This window comes from Gossypium hirsutum, chromosome D07, assembly GCF_007990345.1.
Source record: "Gossypium hirsutum isolate 1008001.06 chromosome D07, Gossypium_hirsutum_v2.1, whole genome shotgun sequence".
NCBI classification, from domain to species: Eukaryota; Viridiplantae; Streptophyta; class Magnoliopsida; order Malvales; family Malvaceae; genus Gossypium; species Gossypium hirsutum.
Genome location: NC_053443.1, coordinates 6,457,906 through 6,485,786, shown reverse-complemented (window position 1 = coordinate 6,485,786; position 27,881 = coordinate 6,457,906). Strand labels below are relative to the sequence as shown.

At 29.3% G+C, this 27,881-nt stretch overlaps 2 protein-coding genes and 1 long non-coding RNA gene across 10 annotated transcripts; 2 read left to right on the top strand and 1 right to left on the bottom strand.

Moving 5' to 3' along the window:
- Window positions 1-3,209: 3,209 nt before the first annotated feature.
- Window positions 3,210-8,239, bottom strand: LOC121219327 (malate synthase, glyoxysomal). The gene is made up of 4 exons (NM_001426739.1): window positions 7,815-8,239; window positions 6,738-7,063; window positions 5,219-5,549; window positions 3,210-4,114 (listed from the first exon to the last, which is right to left on the bottom strand). The coding sequence occupies exons 1-4, from the start codon at window positions 8,202-8,204 to the stop codon at window positions 3,458-3,460; spliced, it is 1,704 nt and encodes a 567-aa protein (NP_001413668.1). The 5' UTR covers window positions 8,205-8,239; the 3' UTR covers window positions 3,210-3,457.
- A 7,653-nt stretch (window positions 8,240-15,892) lies between these two features.
- On the top strand, window positions 15,893-20,743 carry LOC121219326 (cyclin-dependent kinase G-2). 8 transcript variants are annotated; one of them, XR_005915988.1, is made up of 7 exons: window positions 15,893-17,688; window positions 17,774-17,909; window positions 18,002-18,090; window positions 18,205-18,316; window positions 18,406-19,005; window positions 19,073-20,196; window positions 20,384-20,743. XR_005915988.1 is itself a non-coding variant. In XM_041097269.1 (6 exons), the coding sequence occupies exons 1-6, from the start codon at window positions 16,409-16,411 to the stop codon at window positions 18,806-18,808; spliced, it is 1,716 nt and encodes a 571-aa protein (XP_040953203.1). In that variant the 5' UTR covers window positions 15,893-16,408; the 3' UTR covers window positions 18,809-20,743. The 8 variants fall into 8 exon arrangements, 2 of the variants coding, with proteins under 2 accessions (XP_040953203.1, XP_040953202.1); XR_005915987.1 differs by having other exon boundaries at window positions 20,351-20,743; XR_005915989.1 differs by having other exon boundaries at window positions 18,406-18,563; window positions 18,868-20,743.
- A 1,740-nt stretch (window positions 20,744-22,483) lies between these two features.
- On the top strand, window positions 22,484-23,644 carry LOC121219325 (uncharacterized). The gene is made up of 2 exons (XR_005915983.1): window positions 22,484-23,096; window positions 23,354-23,644. It is a non-coding gene; the product is annotated as an uncharacterized lncRNA (long non-coding RNA).
- The last annotated feature ends 4,237 nt before the right edge of the window (window positions 23,645-27,881 follow it).

The window sequence follows — 27,881 nt, the reverse complement described above, 5'->3', positions numbered from 1 at the left end:
TTTAAGTTGCAAAATGGTCATTAAGTGATAAGTAGCTATCTACCTGCTTATCTTCTTCAACACTATTTTGTTGAAAATTTTATGTTAAGTAAAAAATTAAAATGACTATCAAACACATTTAAAATCTTAAATGTTGAAAATTTTCAATGGTTTATCGAACACACACTTAGTTATTTAAACTAATTTGAACTTTAAGCCAACTTCAAGTACCTAATTGGACCAAAAAGATTTCACACTAAACCGAACCTCGAGGCCAAATTCAAGTACCAAAATACATATTTAACCTTAAAATTTAAAATTATTTTTTTAATATACGAATTTAACTTTATTAGAACTCCACCAACAGTAGAAACGTGTACTAGGGACAATGACCAATACCCAACACACCCGTCCAAAACGACCCCCCCCCCCCTGGGGCCTCCAACGCAACCTCCTTCAAAAACCAATTAAAACATGAGAAAAAAAGCAATATTTTTTAAATCCAATTTGTGGTTTAATCAATTAAACTATTGATTCTTCATATTTTAACCTATTTGATTGAAAAATTATTAATAATAATTAATAAATTTAGTTCAACCATCCAATTCAATCGATCCATACGTATTTTCAAGTTAATCGATTCAAAATCTCTTTTTGGATCGAGAACCAATTGACTGACCAATTTCAAACTATATTGAAAAAAAAACAGATGAGGGGACAATAGTTAACAAGTCAATCACCCTATTGATCCCATCCTTTGCTTGTTATGTATGTGTGTTGCAAAAGATGTTAGGAAAAGAAAATTATAATGTCATTGGTTAAGATATACTACAATTAGGTAAATAAAACACGAGAATTATTTACTTAGTTCGGTGGTAAATTATTTATGGTTGTAATGTTATGCTTAGATAAAATGATTTATTAGTCAATCATAGGATACAAGCATCAATGTCAACTCAAGCAGGCTCAAAAATCATATGAATTCTGCAATTTTTACAATTTTTTGAACTTTCGCTAAACTTTTCTCTGACGATGTTATTGATTGCTTCATTTGATGAGCTTAATAGAAATTTTGTACTTTTGGAGAGGCAATTCTAGAGTAAAAGTGTCATAGAAGCTCTTGTATTAAGAGTTAGCTTGCATTTTATTTCCTCTATTTAAAGTAAATTATCCCTTGTAAGTTAAATCAAAGAGCAAATTGATCATTCTATATATTAAAAATCTCATCCATTTATACTTTTAAAGACTAGTCTCTATATATTAGCATGAGGTTGACGTGGCACGCCATGTGCAACTATTTGTTTATTCCACCATCGATGCCAGTTTTTAATAATAGAATTGGATGAAATTTTTAATAAAAAGAACCAATTTACTCTTTAATCTAATGTATAAAGATTAATTTACCCTTTTTGAGTAAATAAGGCAAAATACAATCTAATTTTTAGTGTACAAAACTCCATGATACTCTTACTAAATATTTTTGTTTTGTTATTTATAAATGTTTTTTTTAATTTGTGCAATTAGGGTTTTTTTGCATTGTTGCATAATTTTTCTTCTTAAGTAACTTTAATTTTGAGTTTCAATAACTAAAATATTTTCACCATAAAGAAACAAGAAATATTCAATTTCCAAAAAAAAGAAAACATTTCAATTCCACCATATTTACTGAAATAAAACTACATTTGCATACTTTATTGAACCTTTTTAAAAACCAGCATTGAAAATGACGATTGATTGTTGACTTAGGGCCAGTTCTTCATTATTTTTGAAAAGTGCTTTTGAAAAGTACTGTGGAAAAGTACTTTTGAAAAGTTTGGTTTAAAATTTGAGTGTTTAGCATTGCTGTCAAAAAGTACTTTTGAGAAATAAAATGTTCATTTTAGACATGTTATTATCAAGTAACAAATATGCATTTAAATAATATTTAAATTAGTTAATATTATTATATTTTAGTAATAATATAAAAAAATTATTATAACTTGTTGTTAATATTTTAATATATGAAATATAAATTGTAAATATTTTTAAGCAATAAATATTGATTATTTATAAAATTTAATTAGAATATATAAACTATATTTTAAATATTTAAATATAACCATTAAATATTTGTAATTAGTATTTTAAAAAATATTTTTTTATTTTTAATTAATGATTTTAACACAATTGTAATTAAGCATCAAGAAAAAAAATACTATGTTATTGGAGGGGTGAAAGAGTAATTAAGCACCAAAAGTGCTTTTGGGAGAGGAAAAACTAAAATTTTTAGCTTCTCATTTTCAGCTCCTTTTCAGAAGTGCTTTTGAAAAGCACTTCTGAAAAGCTAAAAAATTCAGCTAAAAGTAGATTGTTTTTCACAGCTTGTTAGCTTTTCTTTCAAAAGTGCTTTTGGAGTCAGAAGTGTTTTTTTTAAGCAATAAAGAACTGACCCTTATTTAGCAATGGCTCTTGTTTTATTTTTTATATAAAAAATATTTTATGTTTTATATTTATTTAATTTTAATTTTAAAAATTACATAAAAATAAATTATATTTATTGAAAATAATGGTAAAAGAAGTGAATAGGAAAAAACCATATTTTTATTTTTATTTTTTAAGCAAGAATAATTTTCAAAATCATGTGCCTAATCGAATTGATTGGATCATGTATGAACAAGGTTCAAATTTATCGATCTGTTAGGATGCCTCAACGACATACATCATTGCACTTCTACTTGGCACCTATCATAATGATAAATGGTTTGTCTTGTCGTGACCTTCTCTTGAATTCTCAAAATTTATGTTACTCGATCCTAGCAGGAACAGAGAACCCCTTGCACTAATCATGGGGTGGGCTTAGTACTTAGATGCTTTCGGTAGTTATCTGCTCTGCACTTGGCTAACCAGCGTAAACTACACCTAAAGTCACCAAATCACTAAACTATTAGTAAGTTTACATTATGACTACTCAACTTAAAAAAGTTACAAAATAGTTACTAAATTATTCAAAAGTTTTTATTTAATTCATTAGGTTGTTAAGTTTTTTTTTTATGTTTGGCTAGTGAGTTTCAAGTGATGATTCGATCATTGGTACGGTGGATCAATATCCATCGACAAGTAGAATAATATACCTTAAATCAAAGATGATATGAAGGTTAATGTCAAGAATCGAAGAAGAAAATTGTTTAAATTTTGATTCGCAGCTTCGTGATGTTTAAAGCTTTTTCATAAAAAAATTGAACTGCAGAAGAGAAGGAAAAGAGAACTTTCTATTGGTGCAAGCGGTACAAACAGAAAAAGTCAAACGACTACAATTTTATAAGTCTAATGACTTAAATGAAAACTTTCAAATAATACATTAAAACCCAACATTGAAATAAAACATACCTTATTGAACCATTTCCCGTAAAAACCACAATTATGATTATTTGCTTATTTAGCAATGGCACTATTTTTTTTCACTCAAACCCCATAATTCTAAGCTTTCATGGAAGCTTCATCAAAGCTTAGAAGAAACATCCTTTGGATGATGAATGACGATATAATTATAAGCATCAAGTGTCAAAAAATCATCCAAAGTTGAAGCAGTGCATTGGCGAGTAAAAATCTTGCATGCTTCTTTATACATTCCTTTCTTAAACTTCTCTTTTCCGACCTCACGTTCAATCCGAGCCATTTCTTCTTCAACCACTCGCCCAAACACATGGTTCACTCGAACCCCAAGCCCATCACCGTCTAATTCAACACCATATTTCAACCACTGCCAAATTTGAACCCTACTGATCTCGGCTGTCGCAGCATCTTCCATTAGGTTATAAAGCGGGACCGAACCTGAACCGGTTAACCAAGCTGCTAAGTATTGGATCCCGACACGAGTGTTCAAACGGAGGCCTTCCATCGTACGAACACCTCGAGGCCTTTGTAATAAATCATCTTCAGTTAAGTTGGAAGCGTAATCGCGTTTGACGGTTTCGATTTGGTTCGGAGTGTTCCCCATGTTGTTGGTGAAAACTTCCATGCATGTTTTGATGAGACCTGGATGAGCTGCCCATGTTCCATCATGCCCTGCTTTAACTTCTCTTTGTTTATCTTTTCTTACAAGTTCAAAGGCTGCTTCATTTGCCGTTGGATCATCCCTAATGGGAATTTGTGCTGCCTGTTTAAGACAATTGAAACCTTCATTAACACATTAAAAACACAAAATTGAATGTAAAATGGTGCGTGTAATAGGCAAGGACGTTTGAACCGGATCAGATTAGCCGGTCAAACTAGTTAAATTAGAAATCGATTGGGGTATTAATTAAGAAAAAGGTTTTGAATAAGTTATAACAGGAATCGGTACAAACTAATTGAGCGGGGTTTTTAATTTTTTTTTTAGATTTTTAATAATTTTTAATCACATCGATCTGACAAACAAACCAGTAACTTGACTAGTTTCGACCACTGATTCACCTTCAAAAACATTGGTTATAGGTGGGATCAAAACATGTGCAAGATCCGGATTAAGTTACTTTCTCAAAAATGAAAGCTCACTCAATATATGGGAATATTTGAGCAAAAAAGTTTTAGGCATAAAAATGACTTTAGGTCGAAAAACTACTATTTAGAATATAAGTCAAATTTAGATTTTTATTTTATAATGTTATTTTATTTTCTTTTTTATATATTGTATAACTAAATATATAATATTATAATAAAAAAGTTTAAATTGATTATGCTAACAAATTTCATAAAAGAATAAAAATATTAAATATTAACAAAATAATATTTTTTAAAAATATGGATTTAGCCGTTTTAAGTACTATTTTCAAAATCAGATCGGTTGGTTGGACTGATAATCAACTGAGGTGTTAATAATATTTTTTAAAAATATGGATTTAGCCGGTTTAAGTACTATTTTCAAAATCAGATCGGTTGGTTGGACTGATAATCAACTGAGGTACCAATTTGGAATAAGAGATCAAACCGGTTGAACGGATTTTTCCTAGTATTTTTAAAAAAAATAATTTATTGAATTGAATTAGTTGAATCGAGAATCGATGGTCTACTTTGTTCAACCATCAACCCGGTTCTAAAAACTTGGTTTTAAGTTAATCATTTGATTAAAACCCATATTTCGAACCGAATCGAATTTGGAGAACTATATGTGATGTTAATACAATATATGAGTTCAATTCAAATTTGATCCGATCCGATTCATGAACACCTTTATGTTTATGTATTATATGAATTGAAATGTCATAATTATATTCATACATACCATTCCGCCCATGGCATGGACGCCACGTCGATGGCAGGTTCGGATGAGGAGATCGGAGTAACTCCTCATGAAGTGTTGGGTCATACCGACTTGACCCCGATCCGGCAACAACCGGTCCGGGTGACCTTGGAAGGTCTTAACGTAACTGAAAATATAATCCCATCGGCCACAGTTGAGACCAACAGAGTGATCCCTGAGCTCATAAAGGATTTCATCCATTTGGAAGACTGCTGGTAGTGTTTCGATTAAAACTGTTGCTCTTATGCTTCCTTTCTCTATGCCTGCCATCTTTTCTGCCTTCTCAAACACACTATTCCATATCTTTGCTTCCCTGCAAATTCAGGTAAACATAATTTTCATCACTTTGTTGAATATCAACTCTAGATTTTATGACCCTAAAATGCTATGTTATAACCATCACAATTTTTTGTAGAGTGTTTTTTCTTAATCGGATTCGAAGGTGGGTTGAGTCAGTATCTCTCTATTAAAATTTTTAAGGTTAAATTAAGATAAATTTAAGTAAAATCTACCTCAAACTCGTCCCTATATCTATATCTATACTATATATAAAGATTTGGTTGAGTTGGAATCATTTATAATCGGGTGAGTTATTAAATTACTAAAAGACTTTTATTTTAACAAAGTAATAAATGTTAACTCAAGGGTATTTTTATCCTTTTATATAAAATGTCAAATCCCAACTCAGTTGTTGTTAAATTACTAAAATGCTCTTATTTTAACAAAGCAATAAATATTAACTCTTTTATATATAAAACCTAGAAATAAAAAAATACATGTTTATAATGAGATTTATAAATTCTTAATAAATACAGTATATAATTATTTTTTACCAAGTGAATGTGTCATAATCTAGTATTTACTAAAATATTTTTTTAATTTATAACTATTTTTCAAATTCTTTTGTTATAACATTTTTTTATTTTATAAATTTTATAATCTAGTATTTTCCCCACACTAATGGGGACCTCCCTAAAATTTTTGAAATTTTTTATTTAAAAATTTTAATTTGACCCCTAAATTTTTTTTAAATATTATTATGACTTTTAATTTCTTTAAAAATTTTAGTTAAGTTTTTCTAATTTTTTTTTGAAATTCTAATTAATTTCACAAATTTTAAAAATTTTAATTAAATCTCCAAATTTTTTTGAAAAAAAATCTCATTAAATTCTTAATGCACCACATATCATATTAAGAGTGTGTTTAGAATTGCTTCTAAGAAGTATTTTTGAGACAAAATGCATTTTTGAGACAAAAATATTCCTAAACAAACTATTTTTTAAGAGAAAAAGTACTTCTTCCAATACAAAAAGTGACCCAAAATCACTTTTTTGAAAATTTTAACTTCTCCCCAAAATTTTTTTTTCCTCAAAAACACTTTTGAAAAATATTACTAAATTGAGCCTAAGTTAACCCGTTGTCAATTAATAAAACGCTGAAGTTAAATATTTTTTAATATTAAATGAATAATAAATTTGAAAATTTGAGACAGATTAATTACCTTGAATTCTCCATCTTAGGAAGATAAAAGAAGGGTCCAAAGCCTTGACCTTGAGTGTTGCGGAAAGTGGCATAATTGTGGTAAAAATAAAGGCCAAAATCCACTAGACAACCAGTTGCAGGCTCCCCGTCGATGAAAATATGAGCCTCCGGTAAGTGCCAACCTCGTGGCCGAACAAATAGCTTTGCTATTTCATTATTCAGCTTGTAAACCCTGTTCCTTGCTTTGTCGTTGAACGTTATTGTCCCTTCCACTGCGTCTTTTAAGTTTATTTGACCTCTCATAAGATTTTCCCAACTTGGTGACAGTGCATCCTCAAAATCAGCCTGTGAAAGGAAAAGATATACTAACAAATTTAATCTTTAATATTTATATTTTTATCAATTTAGTCCTTTTTAAAAGTTAAATTTAATTGTTAACTTTTTCAAAATGAATCAAATTACTTTTTTAACGGAAGAATTAATTAGAATATTGTGGCATTTTATGTATACTTAATGTTGATATTATATTTTTTTGTCTTATAAACCCGTCAACAAATAATTAAAGATTATAAAATATTCCAACAAAAAAAATTAATTTAAAAAAAAATAGTATAAAGTATACGTAAATTGTCGTATATGCTGTCATGTATAAAAAGTTAATGTTTTAGTTAATAATTCTATTGAAAAAACAACAATTTAACTCTTTTTAAAAGATAGTTAAATTCGATCATTTTAGAAAGTTGAGGGCAATGGTAAAACAATTTTTTTTCTATATTTTTATAAGAGCTAAAATGTAATTTTAGCTTTTTATTAGCTTAGCTTTATAATTTCTTAAATAAAAAATTATCATTTTGTGAGGTTAAAATCCAATTTTAACTTGTATTAACTTATAATTTTATAAACCTTAAAGGGCCAAATATGAAATTTACCATTTTAAAGAGGTCGCCTTAGCTGATGACCAAACTCACCGATCATCAAAAACTTTTGAGTTATATTTATCAGAATGCCAAAGAAAAGAAAATCCCAAGCTGCGCAATTTATCAAACAAATGGAAGACGAATTCAGAAGTGACATATAACTAACAAACATCACTCACCATAAACACTTTAGCTCCCGAGTTAAGAGCGTTGATGATCATCTTCCTCTCCACCGGCCCTGTAATTTCGACCCTCCGATCAGCCACCGCAGGCGGAAACGGCACACAAGTCCATTTCCCTTCTCTAATATACCTCGTTGCAGGATCGAAACCAGGCAACGCCCCTTCATTGTATCGTCTTTTCGCCTCTTTGCGACATTCCATCGCATACTTAATATGGTTCCTGAACTCTCTCTGCAAATCAGCGACGAATTGTAAGGCATCCTTTGTTAAAATCTTAGCGAATTCTTCATCGAATCGACCACGAATATCAACGCCTTGAGGAACATCGTAGGCGTTGATTTTTTTGGAAGATGGTGCAGTGTAACCGTAACTCCCAAGGCCAATCATATTTGGTTACTAAAAACCTCTGGAATTTTGAAAATGGATGCTTGAATGAGTGCTTGTAACGTGTAAAAATGGTGGACTATATATAGGGATGGCGATTGGCAAAGTTGGTAGCTTTTTCAGTCTTGATTTTGTCTTAAAACTCGATTTTATTTCAGATTTTAACATTTAAATTTGATTTTGAAAGAAAAAAATGCTTCTCACACCCGAAATTTTTCACATAATATAATTTTTCAGCTCAACTGGCAACTAGATTTATTTTAACATTTGTATTTTTTTATTCATTTTAGAATTTGAACTCCACAATTAGATTTATTTTAATTTTTGAACTTGAAAATATAAAAGTTTAATGATATGACACTGTAAGACTATGTCACATAATCACTTCAAAATTAAAAAATAATTATATAAATTTTTAGGTGACTATGTGATACAATCTCAGAGTGGCACATTGAGTACTTTAATAATCAGATCAGTGGTTAAATTGGCTCGATCACTAGTTCTTATTCAAGCAGTTTAATCGATTCGATCGTCTAAGTAATAATAATTAATTAATTACTTAAAAACTCATTAAAAATAAAAAAGTAAAAAAAATCATTAAATTGTTTCAACTATCACTTTTTATCTCTCTTAGACTTTTATCAATTTCCAAGTCAATTGATTTAGCCCATTTGTTCGGGCATTATATCAATTAGTTCTCATTTCATCTGATCTACTCTTGTTTCAGACTGATTAGATCATTAAATCTTGACAGAATCAAAATTTAGGATCAAAATGGATCTAATTATCAAATTCAAAAATAATATAAGCGAACCAAAAATAATATAAGCAACAAACTGAACCTAATTACTAGGTTTAGGAGCTAATAATTATATTATCCACATCTATATTATAATAACTTCTTTCAATATTAAATATGAGGGTTTTTTTATTAAATTTTAGTTAGAAATATAATTTTGTTATATTTAAAAAAAATATTTTGATAAATTTGTCAGAAAAGGCCTCATACTGGAACTTTTTTTTTAAATAAAAATATGTTATTATCGAGTAAAAGATTGATGAGTATCGAATCTTAATTTAATTATAAAATTTTTAAAAGTTTAACTCTTTACAAACTAACAAACATTATTTTGAGGGTATTTATAATTTTACATTATGATAAATTTAAAAAAATAAATACATATAATGAGAATCATAAAATTTAAATCCAAATTATTATAATCTTCACTATCTCAACTTTAAAACCTAAATTTTATTTTTTTATAAATTTATTACATATTTTCTATCAACATCGTCATTATAAAATTAAAATTAAGTTATATATTTTTATAATAAAATAAAATATTATTGCTTTAATAATTTATATTATTTTTAAGGAGATCAATGTGCTTTTACTATTTATTAAATTAAAATATTATAAAATTTAAAGGGAAAAAAAAAAAGAAAGAAAGAAGAAATTTTCCATTTTATAAGATGTCAAGTTCTTCCCCTAGGGTCCCATATATGTGTATATATACTGAAGACGAGAGAGTAAAGAGGAAGTGGATAACTACACTGAGCGTTATCGGTTTTTTTAGAGGTTTTCATCTCAGCTTTATCGTTTTGAAATAATTTATTTTACTTGAGTTAATTAACTGAGTTTATATTTTATTATTTTCTATAATATCAGAAAAAGTTAAAATTATAGCAAATTTAGAGATTTAATTAAATGAAAAGTAGACAAAATTTTGATATAAACACACCATACTCAAATCAACACGATACTATATAGAAAAAAAAAAACTCAACAAGTACAATTTCACCATACTCAAATTTTTGGCATGAGTAAGTATATCTTTACGATAATATAATTTTATCATTTTAATAATTTATATTTTTTATAATTTTAAAAGATTAAATTAACTTTTTATCATTTTAAGAGAGTTAAATATAATTTTACTATATACTAATTTAAAATTTTATAAATTGTAAAAAAATTAAAATTTAAAAATTTTAATTTAAAGGGGTTAGGCCTTGTCACCCCCTAATGTTTAGGGTGAAGCCAAGGGGTTGGTAAGGCCGCCTCTTAAATTGAAAATGTTATTATTTTATTCATTTATAATTTATAAAATTTTAAATTAATATATAATAATATTACACTGTGGTTCTTTGAAAATGATAAAAATTATTTAATTATTTAAAAATTATAAAGATATAGGTTATTAAAATAATAAAATTTTATTTTTATTAATGAAAAATATACAACTTAATTCTATCCTCCTTCGAAATAAATTTTTTTACTTTACCCCTACTGACACTACCCTAATTATTAATTTTAAACTTGATTATTGAGTTAATTTGAAATTTAAGTATAATAAAGAACAAACAAACTTAATCAAACTTAAATTTAAAAATAAAGATTTAATATTCCAACTTCACACCTGAGCAGGGATAGCAACGATGGGCGTTATCGTCTAGAAAGTCATTTGCTAATTGAGTTGAAACTAACCGAGTCAGCAAGCAAGTTAAAAGAGTTAATAATGCCAAAATATTGGATTGGTCTTTGAGGCGTGTCCGCCACTATTGGAGTGTTGGAACCACCACCGATAAGGCAGGCAATCATCACCATCATCAAATGAAAGCGTTACTTTGTATGTTTGCTATTTTTGGAGAGATGCATGGCTTTACCTGCGTAAACTCTGACGCCACCACCTATTCCTATTTTATTCGAAAGATGGGCAGAGCGTAGGATAAGAATAAGTTTTCGAAATGTGTGCCCTCTACCTTGGGATGTGCAGTTTGTTTGGATATTTGGTATATCATACCTCCATTTCTTATCTCTTCTCATCTAATGAATTTATAACAATAATTTTCAAACTAGATAGATAGTGGAATCCTTCGGAATATTGATTTATAGGTTTAATTAATTCGAATAATTTGATTAAATATTCAAATTTTATAAAAATATCTAAAAATTTACATGATTAATAGAATAATAATATAGTAATATTTTTTAATAGAATGACCAATTTACTCTTTGATTTAATAGAGAGGAATTAATTTATCTATTTTTTAATAGATGCGTCAAAATGCAATCCAATTCTTACAATCTTTATGGTATTTTTATCATCAATATTCGTTTTTGCAACTCCGTTTGTTTTGTCAAATATTTAAATGTTATAAAAAGGTGATTGTTATATATTTATACTAGTATTTAAGACACTTAGAGTGACATTTGAGATTCAATTTATATTTAATATTTAGAAAATTTAAATTAAAAATCGATAATATATTGTTAATAGTATTAATTAGTGAAATTTAGATCCTATCTTAAATAAAATTAGTTTCTAATATCATGTGTGGTAAAAGTACCATGGAAGTCCCTTCTACTTAGAAAATGAGTAAATTAGTCCCTATGAGTTATATAAAAGAGCAAACTAATCATTTGGTTAAAAATTTCATCGATTTTTACTATTAAAAATTGGTCACTGTACATTAGCATAAAGGACACCTATCTAGTCATGTTATTAGCCACATTGATTTTTAATAGTAAAAATGAAAGAATTTTTTAATAGAAATGATCAATTTGCTCATTGATCTAAAGTATAATGACTATTTTACCCGTTTTTAACTAAAATAAGCAAAATGCAATCTGACTCTTAGTACAAAAACCTATACGATGCTTTTACTTATATGTATTGCACGTGATTTTATATAATTTTTTATTTATTAAATAATATATTTTATAATTTCAAATACATATTTGTGCTAATTAAATAATGATTATTTTAATTTATATTAAAGTTGAATTAGTTTTGAAATAGCAAATGAAAGAGTAAAATATTATTTTAAAAATAATAAAAATTTAAATTGATACATAAAACTATTAAAATAATATATAAATTTAAATCTATATAGAAAATTAACTATAAAATATAATTACACTAAGTTATTAATCATATTTAAGAATAATGATTAAAAAATAATTGTTGAAATTTAAATTCCTTTTCAAAACAAATTCACGAAATCTTTTTCACCTGCACCAATCAAATAATAAATAAATAAATAGACTTAAAGATGGGTTGCTCCGTAAAATATAAACAACTTAAAAATATATATAATATCATAATACTGTATTACATCATTATTAATCAAAATAATATTCTATTTCTCTCTATGCAATTGTTGTTTGAATATATTCAATATTACCTCTTCGAAAAATCATTACTTTAATGTCCCAATCTTTTTTATATAAGTCAAAATTATTATTGCTAACAATCTCTATTTTTTTATCGGTAATTTTTTTAGATGCTACCTGATTGAATATACTTAATTACTGAATGCTATTTATAAAGCTAAAGTTAAATTTTAATCGATAAATAACTCTAATACTAATTAAATGATAATTAAGATGCTTAGAGTTCTGTACAATTAACAGCACTGTTTTACATGAATAAAAAATACCAAAAATTATAAAAAAAGGTCATTTTATAATAATGTCAAATTCAAATTATAATTTTCAACCAATAATTGTAAATTATAATTATAATATCACAACATTTTTCTTAAATTTTATGCTTAGTTTTATTCAAGTAATAATTTTATTTTTAAATTAGCAAAATTTTGTTTACATCAAACTTTTTTAAACAATAATTATAAATTAAATTATAATTATTTTTAAATGTATAACTATCACAATTTTTATTAAATTATAATTGTTTTTAAATGTATAACTATCACAGTTTCTATTTAATTCATTTCTTAAACTTAATATTATAATTATTTTTAAATTTCAATTTAATAATATGATGAAAAATAAAAGGTTAATGTCACAATTGGCTCCTAAATTTTCAGTCAACGAATAAATAAATGTCACATGTATTAGTTTTAGGTTTTGAATATAATTTTTACAAATTGATTAAATTTGAGATTTTTTTTTCCTTTTATTTCTATTTTCTAAGCAATAAAAAAATTAAAAATAATTTAAAAGAAATAAAACTTATTCGTTGAAAATTGAATGCAATAAAATATATTTAAAATTCAAAACCAATCATATAACGACATATGGTATTTGTTTATTCGTTGTTTTCAAGTTAATGCGTATATTAGACTATCTAAAGTTTTGGGCCAAAAGTGATCTGTTTAAGTTGGAATGCTATCTATGTTAATGGAAATACCAAGAGGACCTAACTGTAAGAAATAATTTTGAAAGAGAAAATAATATCAAGTGAAATAATCCCATTCGCATTTTCTAGATAAATGGAAAATTTTACAATGCGATCCAATTAATAAAACAGAGATTAAAATTTCTAATCAAAGCGTTAAGAATTTTAGTACTGATATAAAGTTATAAATTATTGAATATTTTACATACAAATCAACTTAAATATTCGTTAAAGGACATAATTTCAATTGGAAAAAGTTTTTAAAGTGTTTTCTATCGAGCGATTGACCGGACTCTTAAGTTTAAGTGGTACTATGCGTACAAGTATCTGCCTTATATCTCTTGGGTAGGAATCTTTTCACATAGGTGATTTACATAATTAATGTTATGCACTATATTAACATTTATATTGTGAGCCTTACAGGTCTTTACTAATCGAGGTGCTACTCCACTGCAAACCCTTCAGGGCTCGAGGAGGAGGTGGGAGACAAAACCCCATTGTAGACAATACTAACCGTTGTTAGGGGTTTGACCAACTACCTGGCGAGAGCCTACTTCCCTCAACAAGATGGTAATGAAAGAAACTCGTACATAGGTTTGATTAGATCGAGTTCACTACACGTAGCATGGCCCGAGACCCAACTTTGCAAATCCAACCCTAATCACTTCAGTTAATAAATCTACTACTCAAGTTCCGATAACAATAAATTTAGTCTGACTATATCGAGAAATGCATAAAATTCAATGATTAAATACAATTAGAGAAAACAACTGTTGAATGTATCAACCTTATAACACACATGAGATTGGAAAAAGAAAATGATCAAAAGGATGGAGAAAGCTAAAGGAGAATACCTTATCAGTAGGAAATGTTAATATCCAAGAGCCAAAAGTAGAAATTCCAAGGTGAAATATGATGCACTAACCACCCTTATTTAAAGGTTTAATATAATATTTAGTATTCAAGTTTGACGTTTTTTTTAATATAGTACTTGTATTATTTTTTATTATCTAAATTGGTATTTGAATTTGATAAAATTTATATATTTTGACACCTAGAAATAATTGTATTAACCTTTTAGGGTTGATTTGATAAAAATTAATTACTAATATTATTAGATTAGAAATTTCCATGATTTTGTTAATGAAATAAACTTAGTGTTAATTTTGAACTTGTTTAATTTTGTGTTTAATTTGTCAAATACAATCCAATGGATGTTATTTAATTTGGCTTTTAGAGTTGTTTTGGTGAAAGTTAATTGCTAATATTATTAGCTAATCATAAATTTTCATTAAATCAAATTCTGATATTCAAACGAAACAATAAAAAGTTAACACCGTTGCATTTGGGTACCAAAATAGATAACTTTTGTCAAATACAATTACCAAAATTAGAAGAAGAAAAAACACAAAACATAGGTACCACATTAGAAAACGTGTCAAAATGAGGCACTAAATTATGTATTAAGCCTGAAAAAAATAGACCACAACAACAATAGAGGTATTCACTATAGCAACCAAGGCTACTAGTTTAGTGACTATCTTAATGTTATGAATTTTTAATGGAGCTGCTCAAATTAATCAATCGATAGTTTAATTAATTCGACCTCAAATCCAATTTTAAAAAGTTTAGTTGGATTGATAAATCTGATAAACCAATGATCTAACAGGGTTTGACCACTTATTTGAAAAGCTGAAATAACTTTCTTTATATTTCTCAATGTTGTGCTTGTGCACATTAGAGTTGGGCTCCTCACGGAGGCTAGCCCAAATACTTTTATGGACAAAAAAAATTGAGTTCATAATCTAAAATTTGGGTTGAGCTTTTAAGGCCCAAATTGGCGAAGATGGTTTGAGTGATGGATAAATTGATTGGGCATAATATATTTTGTTTAAATTAATAAAAAATTAATATCATTTGAATAAATTTTAATATATAAGGACTAATCTGGAACAAATTTTAATTGAAGGATTAAAATGAACTTTATATAATAGTATAAAAACTATTTGTATATTTTGACCTCATTTATCTAGAAATTTTTAGGAGCCATGAAGATGTCCAAAATTTGAGTTTAGAGGTAAAAAGGAGTTCTTTGATCCCTCTCAACTTTAATATGAAGTAAATTGGTTTTACTAAAAAGATTAGAGTAATTTAATTCTTATCAATTTCGAAAATGACCAATTAAGAATAATTAATCAGAACAATATTTTTCATCAATTGTACATATTTTTATTGGTATAATAATAAATTTAGCCATCCAATTTACATATTTTATCAATTTAATATTGATTTAACAAATTTACCCGTAACATTTACACATTATGCAATCATTCACATATAATATATAAACATTGAGAGCTAAAATTGTTATTATATATACCAATTAAAATTATGTAGAATTCACATCTTGCTCCAAAATTTTTTGAGAGGGTCAATCTGCTAAATTCGATTTTTTTTAAGGAAAGGCCCAAATATCCCTATATGAACAAATTGGGGAAGTTGGATTGAACCGTTAAAAGCCTAGGCCGAGCAATAACCCATTAACAGAATAAACACCGACTTTGAATAAAAATAATCCTTTACCTAACGCGCTTTTCTATAAATAGGATCCCTTCGCAACGAAGGCAAAGGTAAGGGGCGGCTAGAAATAGATTGGCTCAATCAACGCGTTTGATTCAACAAGGGTTTCTAGCGATTTCAAATCTCAATTTTTTATTTTCTGTTTCTTTTCAATCTCTCTCTCTCACATCCCTTTTTGGTAAGATCTTCGTTTGCCTTTGATTTTTTATTGAGGTCACGTTAGATACGCCCAGAGAAGCACAAAAATTTCAATTTCTAGGGTTGTTTTTTTTGTTTTTTTTACTCTGATTAAATGCCGTATCTGTGATTCTACGGTGTAATAGTTTGTTTTGATATTTGTTTGTGTTGAATTTGTGAGATTTGTTCGTTTATTAGGGTTTGTAAATTTTTGGGGGTGTCTTTGATTGTTAGTTTTGTTTGGTATCTGTTTTTTGAGATCTAGTAAAATTTTATTGAGAAGAGGACCTGTGGTTCTTTATTGATATGGCGGCAGGGCGAGTTGATGTTCCTAGGAGAACTGATGTTGGGAATTTGAATTGGGTCGATAAGAATGGTTACGATTACCCATCTACCAGGCGTAATGATGGGTTCAATTTGGGTCCTAGGCGATGTGGGTTAGAGGATGTTATGAGAGTTAAGAGTGATTTAGCCCCGATGTTGGATGATGGGGTTCAGCAGCCCGCACAGAAAAAGAGGAAGTTTTCCCCGATTGTATGGGACGTAGAAGAGAAGGAAGTGAGAATTTCGTCTAGGAATGGTGCCCTAGATGCAGTTAGGGCCCCGCTGTTTGCGAATCTAGTGGAGAATTCGCCACCCAAGTCTACGGTGTCTGATTTTAGTTCTGTTTTATCTCCGCTTGTTGGCCAGCAATGTGAGGGTGATGAACAAGAACAAGATATGACGGGAAAAGAGAAACGTCTAGGGCCTAACATATTCACATCTCGTTGGGCCTCTGATAGTGATGATGAAGATGATTCTCGAAGCAAGGAAAAGATTAGGAGGAGTTCGAGTCTAGAGAATGGAGAGTTTGAAAGAGAGGATTTGGAAGGAGATGGGGTGCTGTCCAACGAAAGAAGTAGCAGTGTATTGTCTGCTTGGAAGGATGAAGATATGGAATGCAAGTTGGAATCGGATGGTGTGATGGACATTGATGGAACATTTGGTGAAGATGCATCTGATGATCAGTCAGATTCAGATGTTGAAGAGTTGGCAGGAGGCATGAACATGCTTTTGGGTTGCAGAAGTGTGTATGAATATGAAAGATTGAACAAAATAAGTGAAGGTACATATGGTGTTGTTTTTAGAGCTAGGGATAAGAAGACGGGTGAAATCGTGGCCTTGAAGAAGGTAAAGATTCTAGACAGAAGAGAATTAGAAGAATTCGGTTTCCCTTTGACATCACTGAGGGAAATTAACATTCTTGCTTCTTTTAACCACTCTTCAATTGTGAAAGTTAAAGAAGTTGTTGTAGATGACCATGACAATGTTTACATGGTTATGGAGTATATGGAACATGACTTGAAGGCTCTAATGGAGTCCATGAAATGGCCCTTTAGTACAAGTGATGTTAAATGTTTGATGCTACAACTATTGGAGGGTGTTAAATATCTTCATGATAATTGGGTGCTCCATAGGGATTTGAAAACATCCAATCTTCTCTTGAGCAACCAAGGGGAACTGAAAATATGTGATTTTGGTATGGCGCGCCAGTATGGAAGCCCTCAAAAGCAATATACAACTAAAGTGGTTACACAGTGGTATAGGTAAGTAGTCTATGTATTCTTTTATACATTCATATGAAAATTTCTGAGCTTTTAATTTGATCACCTTTTTTTATGTTCATTTCAGAGCACCTGAACTTTTACTTGGAGCAAAGACGTATTCAACAGCAGTTGACATGTGGTCCGTAGGCTGTATAATGGCAGAGATGTTAGCTAAGCAACCCTTATTCAAAGGGACAAGTGAAATTGATCAGCTTCGCAAGGTAATTGTTGTTCCTATTTGAACTTTTAGATTTCTTTTATCTTATTGTTTAATTGTTTTCTGATGTTTGGTTGTTATGGTTGGTGGTTGTAGATCTTTGATACTCTTGGTACTCCAAATGAGAAGATTTGGGCTGGCTTTTCTGAATTACCTGGGTCCAAGGCAAATTATTCTAAGCAACGGTAAGTGCCCTATTGGTCACTCTTATGTTATTATTTGTTATTATATATTACGGTGTCTATATGTTTAGTATTTATTCAGTTCAATGAACAGTTGATTTTGTTTTCTTTTTGCAGGTATAATTTGTTGCGTAAAAAGTTCCCTGTGGCATCTTTCACAGGATCTGCTGTTCTTTCTGATGCTGGATTTGATTTATTAAACAGGCTTCTTACATACGATCCTGAAAAGGTAAATATATAAGTTTTTAACATTCCAATTTGTTAACCTTAAGCTTATATGTATAGGTCCCAACTAATTGAAGGTTCTTATTTATGCAGAGAATAACAGCTGATGATGCTCTTAAACATGATTGGTTCCGTGAACTTCCTTTACCAAAATCTAAAGAATTCTTGCCAACTTTCCGCCCTAAAGTTTGAATCGGTTTGCAGTGATAGTTGTATCTTAGTTTTTGTGTTGATTTAGAGACATATACAAGGAACCATGATCTGAATGTGATGCAGCTGCAGTGGGGAAAAAATCCCTTTTATACTGTTGTGGGGCTAGCGGATTGGTGCATAGAGCCACTATGCTATTTTTCATTCTGCTTGTATCTTGGTCCAATGATTAACAAGAGGTTAGTTGCAGCAATTGCTTGTTTTGGTGGCAAAGTATTGCAAGAAACTTATATCATTGATTGGCAGGCACATAGATGACTTGCCAACTTTCCGCCCTAAAGTTTGAATCGGTTTGCAGTGATAGTTGTATCTTAGTTTTTGTGTTGATTTAGAGACATATACAAGGAACCATGATCTGAATGTGATGCAGCTGCAGTGGGGAAAAAATCCCTTTTATACTGTTGTGGGGCTAGCGGATTGGTGCATAGAGCCACTATGCTATTTTTCATTCTGCTTGTATCTTGGTCCAATGATTAACAAGAGGTTAGTTGCAGCAATTGCTTGTTTTGGTGGCAAAGTATTGCAAGAAACTTATATCATTGATTGGCAGGCACATAGATGACTTGCTTGTAGAGATTAATTTTTCGAGGTGATTGAGTTACAGCCTTCCTCAATTCACTTATTAGGATGATTTTGTGATGAATTGTAATGGTCCTTAGCACCGATTGAAAGGTGAAGGTTATTATTGACTTTACCTTTTCTTAGTATATTGTATCAGATGCTTGTGTATATATCTTTAGCCATGTTTAAAAATTTCCTTACTGTCATACTCAAATTATCGCTCACATTGTTTCCTTCAATTTTTCACATTGCTTGCAAGAGTCTACTGATGCTTGGAAGCGAACAGCATTGGTCTTTCCCGCTCATAAGCAGTAAGTTGAGTGCTTTGGAAATGAATTAAATCATTAATGAGATGCTGGTTTTGTTTTCTTGTCTGTTGCAATTGTTGCAGCATTGCGGGAAGGTTTGCAGCTTACACGCATTTATGTTATCCTTTATTGTGCAAGTAAGATGCTTTATGCATTGCTGGTCTTACCTTATTATCTTTTGATCGAACTGTTAGTATAATTATGACCAAAAGAACTGATGTTATGGAGTAATTGGCTGGATATGATGCACAGATGTTTCTGATTTAACATATGCAGATGTTACTGATGGAGAAATATAAGATAAAAAGAACTCTTATAAGCGTGTCATCTCTTACTCTTTCTTTTCTTTTTCCTTTTCCTTTATTCCTTTGTCCTCATGAATGGATCTTACAGCTTTAACCATCTTCAACTGTAAAAAATGGAACAATTATATGATTCAAGTGGAAGTGATTGAATCGAACCAAGTTGAACTCTGCAGACGGTTAAAGTGTATCATGTCTTACCTTTTTCTTTTCCTTTATCCTTTTTCTCCTCATGAATGAATTCTTACAGCTTTAACCATCATGAACTGTAAAAGTGAAATATACGGTACAAGCGGATGTGATTGAACCAAACCAAGTTGACTCTGAAGATGGATAAAGCGTATCATCTCTCTTACTTTTTCTTTTCATTTATCCTTTTCTCCTCATTAAGGAATTCTTACAGCTTTTACCATCTTGAACTGTAAGAATGAAACAATTGTTTGGTACAAGCGGCTGTGATTGAACCAAACCAAGCCGACCCTGAAGGCTCATCAACTTGAGAGGTATGGTTGTTTATATGAAATGATCATGATGGATGGTTTTCTGGGTTTGCTGTTAATAATGATTTGAAGGAATTAACTGACAATTAGAACGCAATTGAGAGTTAGTAGTGTTAGCTGTTGTTACTTTCCTAACAAGGGAACGGTTAAAAAGCAGAACTGATGAGTGGTGCCCCGCCTACTGCTGTAGACCAAAATTTCATAACTACGAAGCTTCTTGTCGGGATGATGATGACGACGTTGAATAAATGATATGGCATATGGGGTGGGTGGTGGTTCTACTGCGAAATGGGTGAAAACTATGCACCGGGTGTCTCTGTGCAGTGTAAGTGTCTCTTTGATTGCTGAATACTTCAGGAAACATCACAAAATGCTTTACAGACGTTGCTAGATTCATATATATATGGTATTGAGGTTATTTTGTTATTTTCCATTTCTTTCTCAAGGAAAAAGCATATGGTAAATGGAGCCTGAATATTCAAAATACATATACTTTTGAATTTTGAGTTGATTTAAATATATATAATCAAAATTGTGATCTTTGCTTCAATGTCTATAATTTTTTGTGAATTGAAGTATTGAATTTTATTATGTAAATCTTATTTGTTCATAACGTTATTTTTTGTGAAAAGGGTTGGTATTTGATATGCTAGCATGGCGATGGATACTCGATGTTTTAATGTAAATTAGGAAGTAAGTTATGTAGAAGTCAGTGGTTCAAGTCTTAATGTCTCCATTTTTATGGAGTTTGAGTTATATTAATAATTAATAATAATTGAATTTTAATAACGTAAAAATTCTTACATAAATTTAAGTAAAACTTGAATAAATATCGGAAGTATCATAAAAATAACAAGATTTAGAACTTAGAACAAGAATTCAAAAAAAGAAGGTTAATCCTAGGAAATTTCTAATAAATCCTTGATTCATATGGTGACCGATTTACTGACGAGTTTAGTAGGTTGAAATTTTATAGTATTAAAAATCTGTAGATTTCACGTCGTATTCTGTAAAAATTTATGATAGATGGGTAATGTGTGTTCGAGCTTGCCCCATGTCGAAATCGTTTTTTTAAAACAAAATTTTCAGCTGTCGATTTCAAAAAAATAAAGATTGGAGTCACCATCGATTTTTTATTAAAGTGTGATCGGCTCACCTTAAAAATTATTTTGGTCTACGAATTTTGAGAAAACAAGTTCGGGAGTCAGTTATGCACGAGGAAGGGTTAGCATCCTCGTAACGGCCTAAATCGGTATCAAATTGATTATTTGATGTCCTAGTGTCGAAAGTTAAAAAGATTTTAAAATAAGCTTGAATGATAAAATTTGCAAAAGGATAACCAATTGTTCAAGTCATGTAAATAAAGCGAGTCCTAATACGTTAGGGTACAATTCCTCATAATCCCAGAACTTTGATATCACTTTATTTTATGCGAAAATCTTTATTTTGAGAAAGTAACATGCTACACCCAATACGTTAGGACACAACAAGTTAAGTTTCTAAAAATTATTTTTATACTCATGCATTTTGAATAAAGAATATCCTCGGTCATTTAAGATTAACGAAGAAAATCCGAACCCAATACGTTAGGGCTCAATTTCCTTCTAAAATCCCCAAACTTCGAATAATGCCTTTATTCAAAAAAACCTACAAATCAAGAAAATAACTTTGATGAATGGTTAAAACCAAAATATATTTTCAAAAGGATATGTTAAAAAATTAATATACAATATGATACAGATACTTTAATTTATAGCATATATGAATAAATATTTACGAATAAATACAATATACCAGTAAATTTGCAAACATGTGTACGCATATATTTAATGTAGATATACAATGATACACATAAAAAGATGGAAAAAAATGCATGTATGTATGAGTATGAAAATCGTAAAAATAAAATAAAAGTATAAAGATATGCATGTGTATATATTTACAAAAAACAAAAAATGTATAAATATATATGTATTGATAAAACATGCAAATATGTATACGTATATTAAAACACTTATATCTATATACAGTATGTATATATATATAAAAATGGAATAGAATAGTAAAAAATATTAAAAAAATGTATATACTATAGGAAATAAATGTATATTTTAGAATATGTATGTACGAAAAAAAATTATGAAGAATAATATATATATAAAATATGTAATATTTACAAAAGAGAAAAAAATTAAAACTAAAATATGAAAATATTTATATATGTATATAAAAGTTAGGAAATAAAATAAAACCTATGTATGATATATGCATAAGTAATATAAGACAATATATACATATTATATAAAGACGTCGCATGCATATAAATATAAAACTAATAAAATAATACAAATAGTAATAAACAATAATGAGAATAATGACAGTAAGCATCAATTTTCTTTTTCTAAAACAAAAACACAATTGAATTGCAAAGAAGAAATGTATTTAAAACGAAACGGGGGGCCGAATTGCGATGTACGCATTATATGAGGGGCCTAAAATGGAAATAATCCATTTCCCTATAAACAGTGCGCAGCAATGGGCTAAATTGAAAAACAAAATAAAAATATGCGGCTCAATTTAAAAAAGAGACAAAAGGATTTAATTGAAACACAACGCAAAAAAGGGGACTAAATGCAAAATTGTACCATCAAAAGCAAGAACGCGCGGATCCTTCCCATCGGGTCGGGTCACCGCGCGGGTCTGCTTTAGTAAAAACGACACCGTTTCGGTGTTTCTATTTAAACCCTCTTTTTTGCAAAAATATCATACCCCAAGCCCTTGTCTGCTAGGGTTTCATACCCCAAGCCGCCGCCATCCGTTCCCCACGGTTTCGCCGCAACCAGTGGCCGGAGGCTCGCCGGAATGGGTTTTTAACCCCCTTTTTTAGCAGATCTGAGAGCAAGGTACGTTACTCTTTCTCCTTTTTATGCTTTTTTGAATAATAATAAAAAAAAACTAAAGCAAAAGAATGGGGAAAAATGAAAGGAAACTTGCTCCTTACTTTCAATCACTGTTTTTCGTATTATTTCAATGGAAGTTACAGAATCTCTTCTCCTTTTTTTACAAAAATGAAATGGCTTTATATATAGCTTGAAAAAGAAGAAAAAATAGATCAAATATAGTTGCTATTTTGCTGTTTTTTTTCTTCGGACTCTTTTAGTCCGTTTTGCAAGCGAACGTGGTGGAAACGGCACGCGTGGAGGCCGAAACTTGCGGCGACTGGAGACTGCTGGGGTGTTTGAGGGCGGCGGCTACTTGCTGCTACTAGGGTTTTCTGCTTTTATTTAAGTATTGGGCAATTTAGTGATTGGGCTAGGGTTAAATGTTTGGGCTTGTTTGTTGGTCTGGGCCCGGGCATATTTGGGCTTGTACACCCCAGGCTTAAGTTTTCCATATTTCAAGCTATATATACCTTGACATTGAATATAATTGGTAGAATTTATTTTATTCATGATATTAATTTTGATTATAATATCTAAAATAGAAAGAATATAGCTACATTCTTTCTTGTGTAAGCCGCGGTTCATGATTTTTTCCATATAAATTTCATGGTATTTTTTAGGATTGGCCACTATGTATAGTTTTTCTATGGCATGTGGGTCAATTTATTATGGGGATGCTTTTGTTTCCACCCATAACAAATCTTTTTCTTAATTAAATTACAAGTATTTATTATTTAATATTTTGCTATACTCTTATCGGGCATGTATTAATCTTTGACTATTTTGAGTAACAGTCTACTAAATATTTTTCTAATATTATTATTTATGTATTTTGTTTTCTTATATTTATTGCACATGAATTAATAAACTGGTTTTTAAAATCTTTTTGGTTTTTATTAGTGCAGAACTTACATATATAGTTCTCATTGATATCTCATTGATAATACACTATAAAGGTACATATCTATACTTATATTATGTCATTGAGTTAATGTTATGAGTAAACAATTTTGTTAAAAGATTATTAATTTTTTTATATCCACAGTAAATATACAAAGTAAATTGGTTTAATTTTTCTACAGTTCTATATGGTATTAATAAAATAATTTATGGTAAATTTTGAACTCATGATATAATGAAATTTTGATCATTTAGCTCTATCATTTAGGTAGAAAGTTTACTTAGCTTTTATATGGGATTCAAATAATTCTATTTGTTGCATAATTAAGTAGGCTTCAAAGTCTATTGTTAATATTCGCCGCTATAATTTAGATAAGCCATGAGATAGAGAGTGATTAATGAGTTCCCTCCTCAATATCTTCCCTGCCGGAGTTTTTGGTATTGAATTTATAAAAGCAACTTGTCGGATTTTCTTGTATGGTGCGTCAAAAAAGGGGATCCGGTTCACAGTTTTGCCTAAAATAAAAGGCAACGTATTATTTGTGGTGTTGTTTTAGAAACATGCCTGTTTTGCGATGAAATTCATGATTTGTGCCTATGTAATATTACTTCCAGGGTTCTTGACTACATATGCCATGGGAATCTGCCCTACTTCTTCATTCGGGTACACCTGATCAATCGCTATGAGATTTATGATGGTGAGTTAAAGAACACATGATAATATATATATATATAAAAAGTACGCACGGAATCACCACAACATCAACGATTTCTGGATGGGAATGAAGCAAATGTTCCAATTCAGCTGGAGGGAGCTGCATTTTGATATTCCGTACAATACATTGGTTGTGTTGTCCACAAAGGTTTAGAAACCAACATTGCCAACCAGTTTCTTCGGCCATGTCTCGCTGGTTTTTCATCAATTGAATCAAGAAATTTATGTATCAGACACACATACTCAAGTTAGAGGAAGGTAGGAAGGCAAGCATTGGTTCCCCTAGAACGGAAGTTGCTGCTTTTTATGTCAAAGTTCATGGTGAAATTATAGTTTAACCTCTTAACAATATTAAAATTTTAATTTAATTCTTTTCAAAAATCATAAATATATAATAGTGACATTGCATTTTAACTAACGAAAAAATATATAATTTAATCTCGAGTTCCTTCAAAAAATAATGAGTTGGATTCTAAACTTTAAACCTTAAAAATCATAAAATCTTAAATTAATATATGACAAAATTATAATTTGATTCTTAAAATGTTAGAATTCTAATTTAATTCTTTTCGAAATCACAAAGATATAAATTATTATAAAATAAATTTGTATTTCATTTTTAATAAAATACATAATTGAACCTGGAGCTCCTCTAAATTAATTTCTAGCTTCGCGTTTGAGTTTAAAAAATCTAAGTTGTAAAGTAAATGACGATTTACCTGGTAAGCTTTGTATTTGATCAATTCCTTCAACCTATCAACAACGAAGAGAAATCCTTCATAATCGAAATAACAAATGTCACCAGTTTTTTACCACCCTTCTGAGTCCAAGGTTTCTGCTGTTGCCTTCTCATCACTTACATAACCTATATATATATATATGTATATTCACACCATGGAACAATAATAAGCTTCTTGTGAATTCCATGACGAAAAACTAATGATGTATTTAATTGGTTAAGAAAGTGGAGAGATGAAAAGAGAGTAGAAAAATAGAAGAAATAAAAAAAAATTTTGGGCGTAATTGATAGTAAAGAAAAGTGATTCATACTAACGCATCAAAATTATCTTTTCAAATTAAAAGATGAGAAAAGAAAAAATAAAAGAGATGCTATATTAATTCAAAATCATGCATTTTTTTAAATAATTTACTTTTTTTTTTAATTTTACTGAGCAATGGATGAAAGAAAATTATTTTGTCTTTTAATTTTTCCTATCTATACTACCAAACATGTCTATGAGAAAAGTTATATTTTTTTCAATCTTTTCAAATTTCTATGCATTTTTACCCTAAAATCTAGCATTTTACTCATTTATATATGTTTTTGACATATCACATTTATCTTCACCTTTTCTATTTTCAATGAAACTTCCAAAAGGAAACCTTCGACAATTCATTCATGTTAATAGAGTGTGAGTTGTATATATATATATATGTATGACATATTTAATTATTTTATAGACATGAGAAATTCTAGTCAGCTACTTATTTTCAGATATCATGAATGCTTATGCTACAAATTTAGAATAGTAATTGGTAATTAATAGGAATGGTAGTAACAAGATATTATTATCATTCGTCCTATTGTTTAGGATTAACAGAAACAAATTAATGTCGATAAACATTATATTAACATAATTTATATTTATTTAAGTTTGGTACGACTTAAAATACGAGTTTCAATTATGTTAGTAAATAATTAATTCAAAACTATTTCAGGTTTTTTCATTTTAATTTTTTTTATTTTTAATTTAATATTTAATATTTTTTATATATTTATGTATTAAAATTTGATATATAATCATTTTATAATATTTATTTGTTATACATTACATAATATATAAGAATAACATAATATAAAACATTATTAACTTAGAAAAATGGTTAAACCGAGCTCGAGCCTTGAATGTTCTAGCATGAACCCAATCCATATTTTGAACGGCTTAATTTTTTTTTTAGCTTAATATTTTTATCCAAACTTTCACATTTCATACAAACCTCTTTAAATAATCTCTTCCCCCTATAATAAATCTAAATTATTCAGATTTTGTTGTAAGTTTCATATACAAGTGTATTGCCATATCCATATATTTAACTAAGACTTTATATAGATATCGAATAAAAGTAAATAAGATAGAACGATACCTTTCATGACTGTTGGCCCTCTCACCCATAGTTCTCCTCTCCGCCCAGGAGGCAATGCTTCACCAGTTTCAGGATCAACTATCTTGCCTCCATGTTTTCAGCAAGGCGGCCAACCGAACCGTACCGAGCCCTATTACCCTGGTTGCTCCACTGCCGGTCTCAGTCAGCCCATACCCCTTAACACATCAAAATCAACAGTAACAACACTCTTAACATTCACCCAAACAAGATTGTACTGATTTAAATTTGACATCAATCTACTTTTGCACCCAAAAGCCCAGCATCTAAAATTTTTTGAACAAAAGTAACATGAAAAACATAGTCAATTACACTCTGATAACTGAATTCGGGTGAATATATACAGAATATGAATATAATCATTATTATATATAATTATATATAGGGTTAAATAGTTATTTGAGTCCTGAACTTGACAATTACTCTTATATTGAGGTCTATTTTTTTTATCTTCTTGAACTTGATAATTGTTCCTATATTGGGTTGAACTTTTTTTTATCCAAATTAATCCTTGAACTTGGCAATTGTTCCTATATTAAGGCTTAAACTTTTTTTTTCTAAGTTAGTGCTTGATATTTCCTTGAAAACCCTAAAACTCAGGCCCTAATGTGAGAACAATTGTCTAATTCAGGTCCTAATTTAAAAATACTTACCAAGTTCAAGGACTAACTTAAAAAAAATTAATCCCAATGTGAGAGTAGTTGAAGGTTAGGCTTCGGTGGTGAATGATGATGAGGAGATGATCAATAAAGTGATTTTAATTTAGTCCCTATACTTTTATTTCATGAAATTTAATTTTTCTATTTTTAAAATGTTAAAATTCAAATCCAACTATTAACATTATTAATTTTCTTTTTGGTACACGCCTATCGAGTATTTTTTCATTTAAAAAATGTCACAACAATAAATTAATAATTTAACAGTGTTAATAGTTAGACTTGAATTCTAAAATCTGAAAAATAGGACTA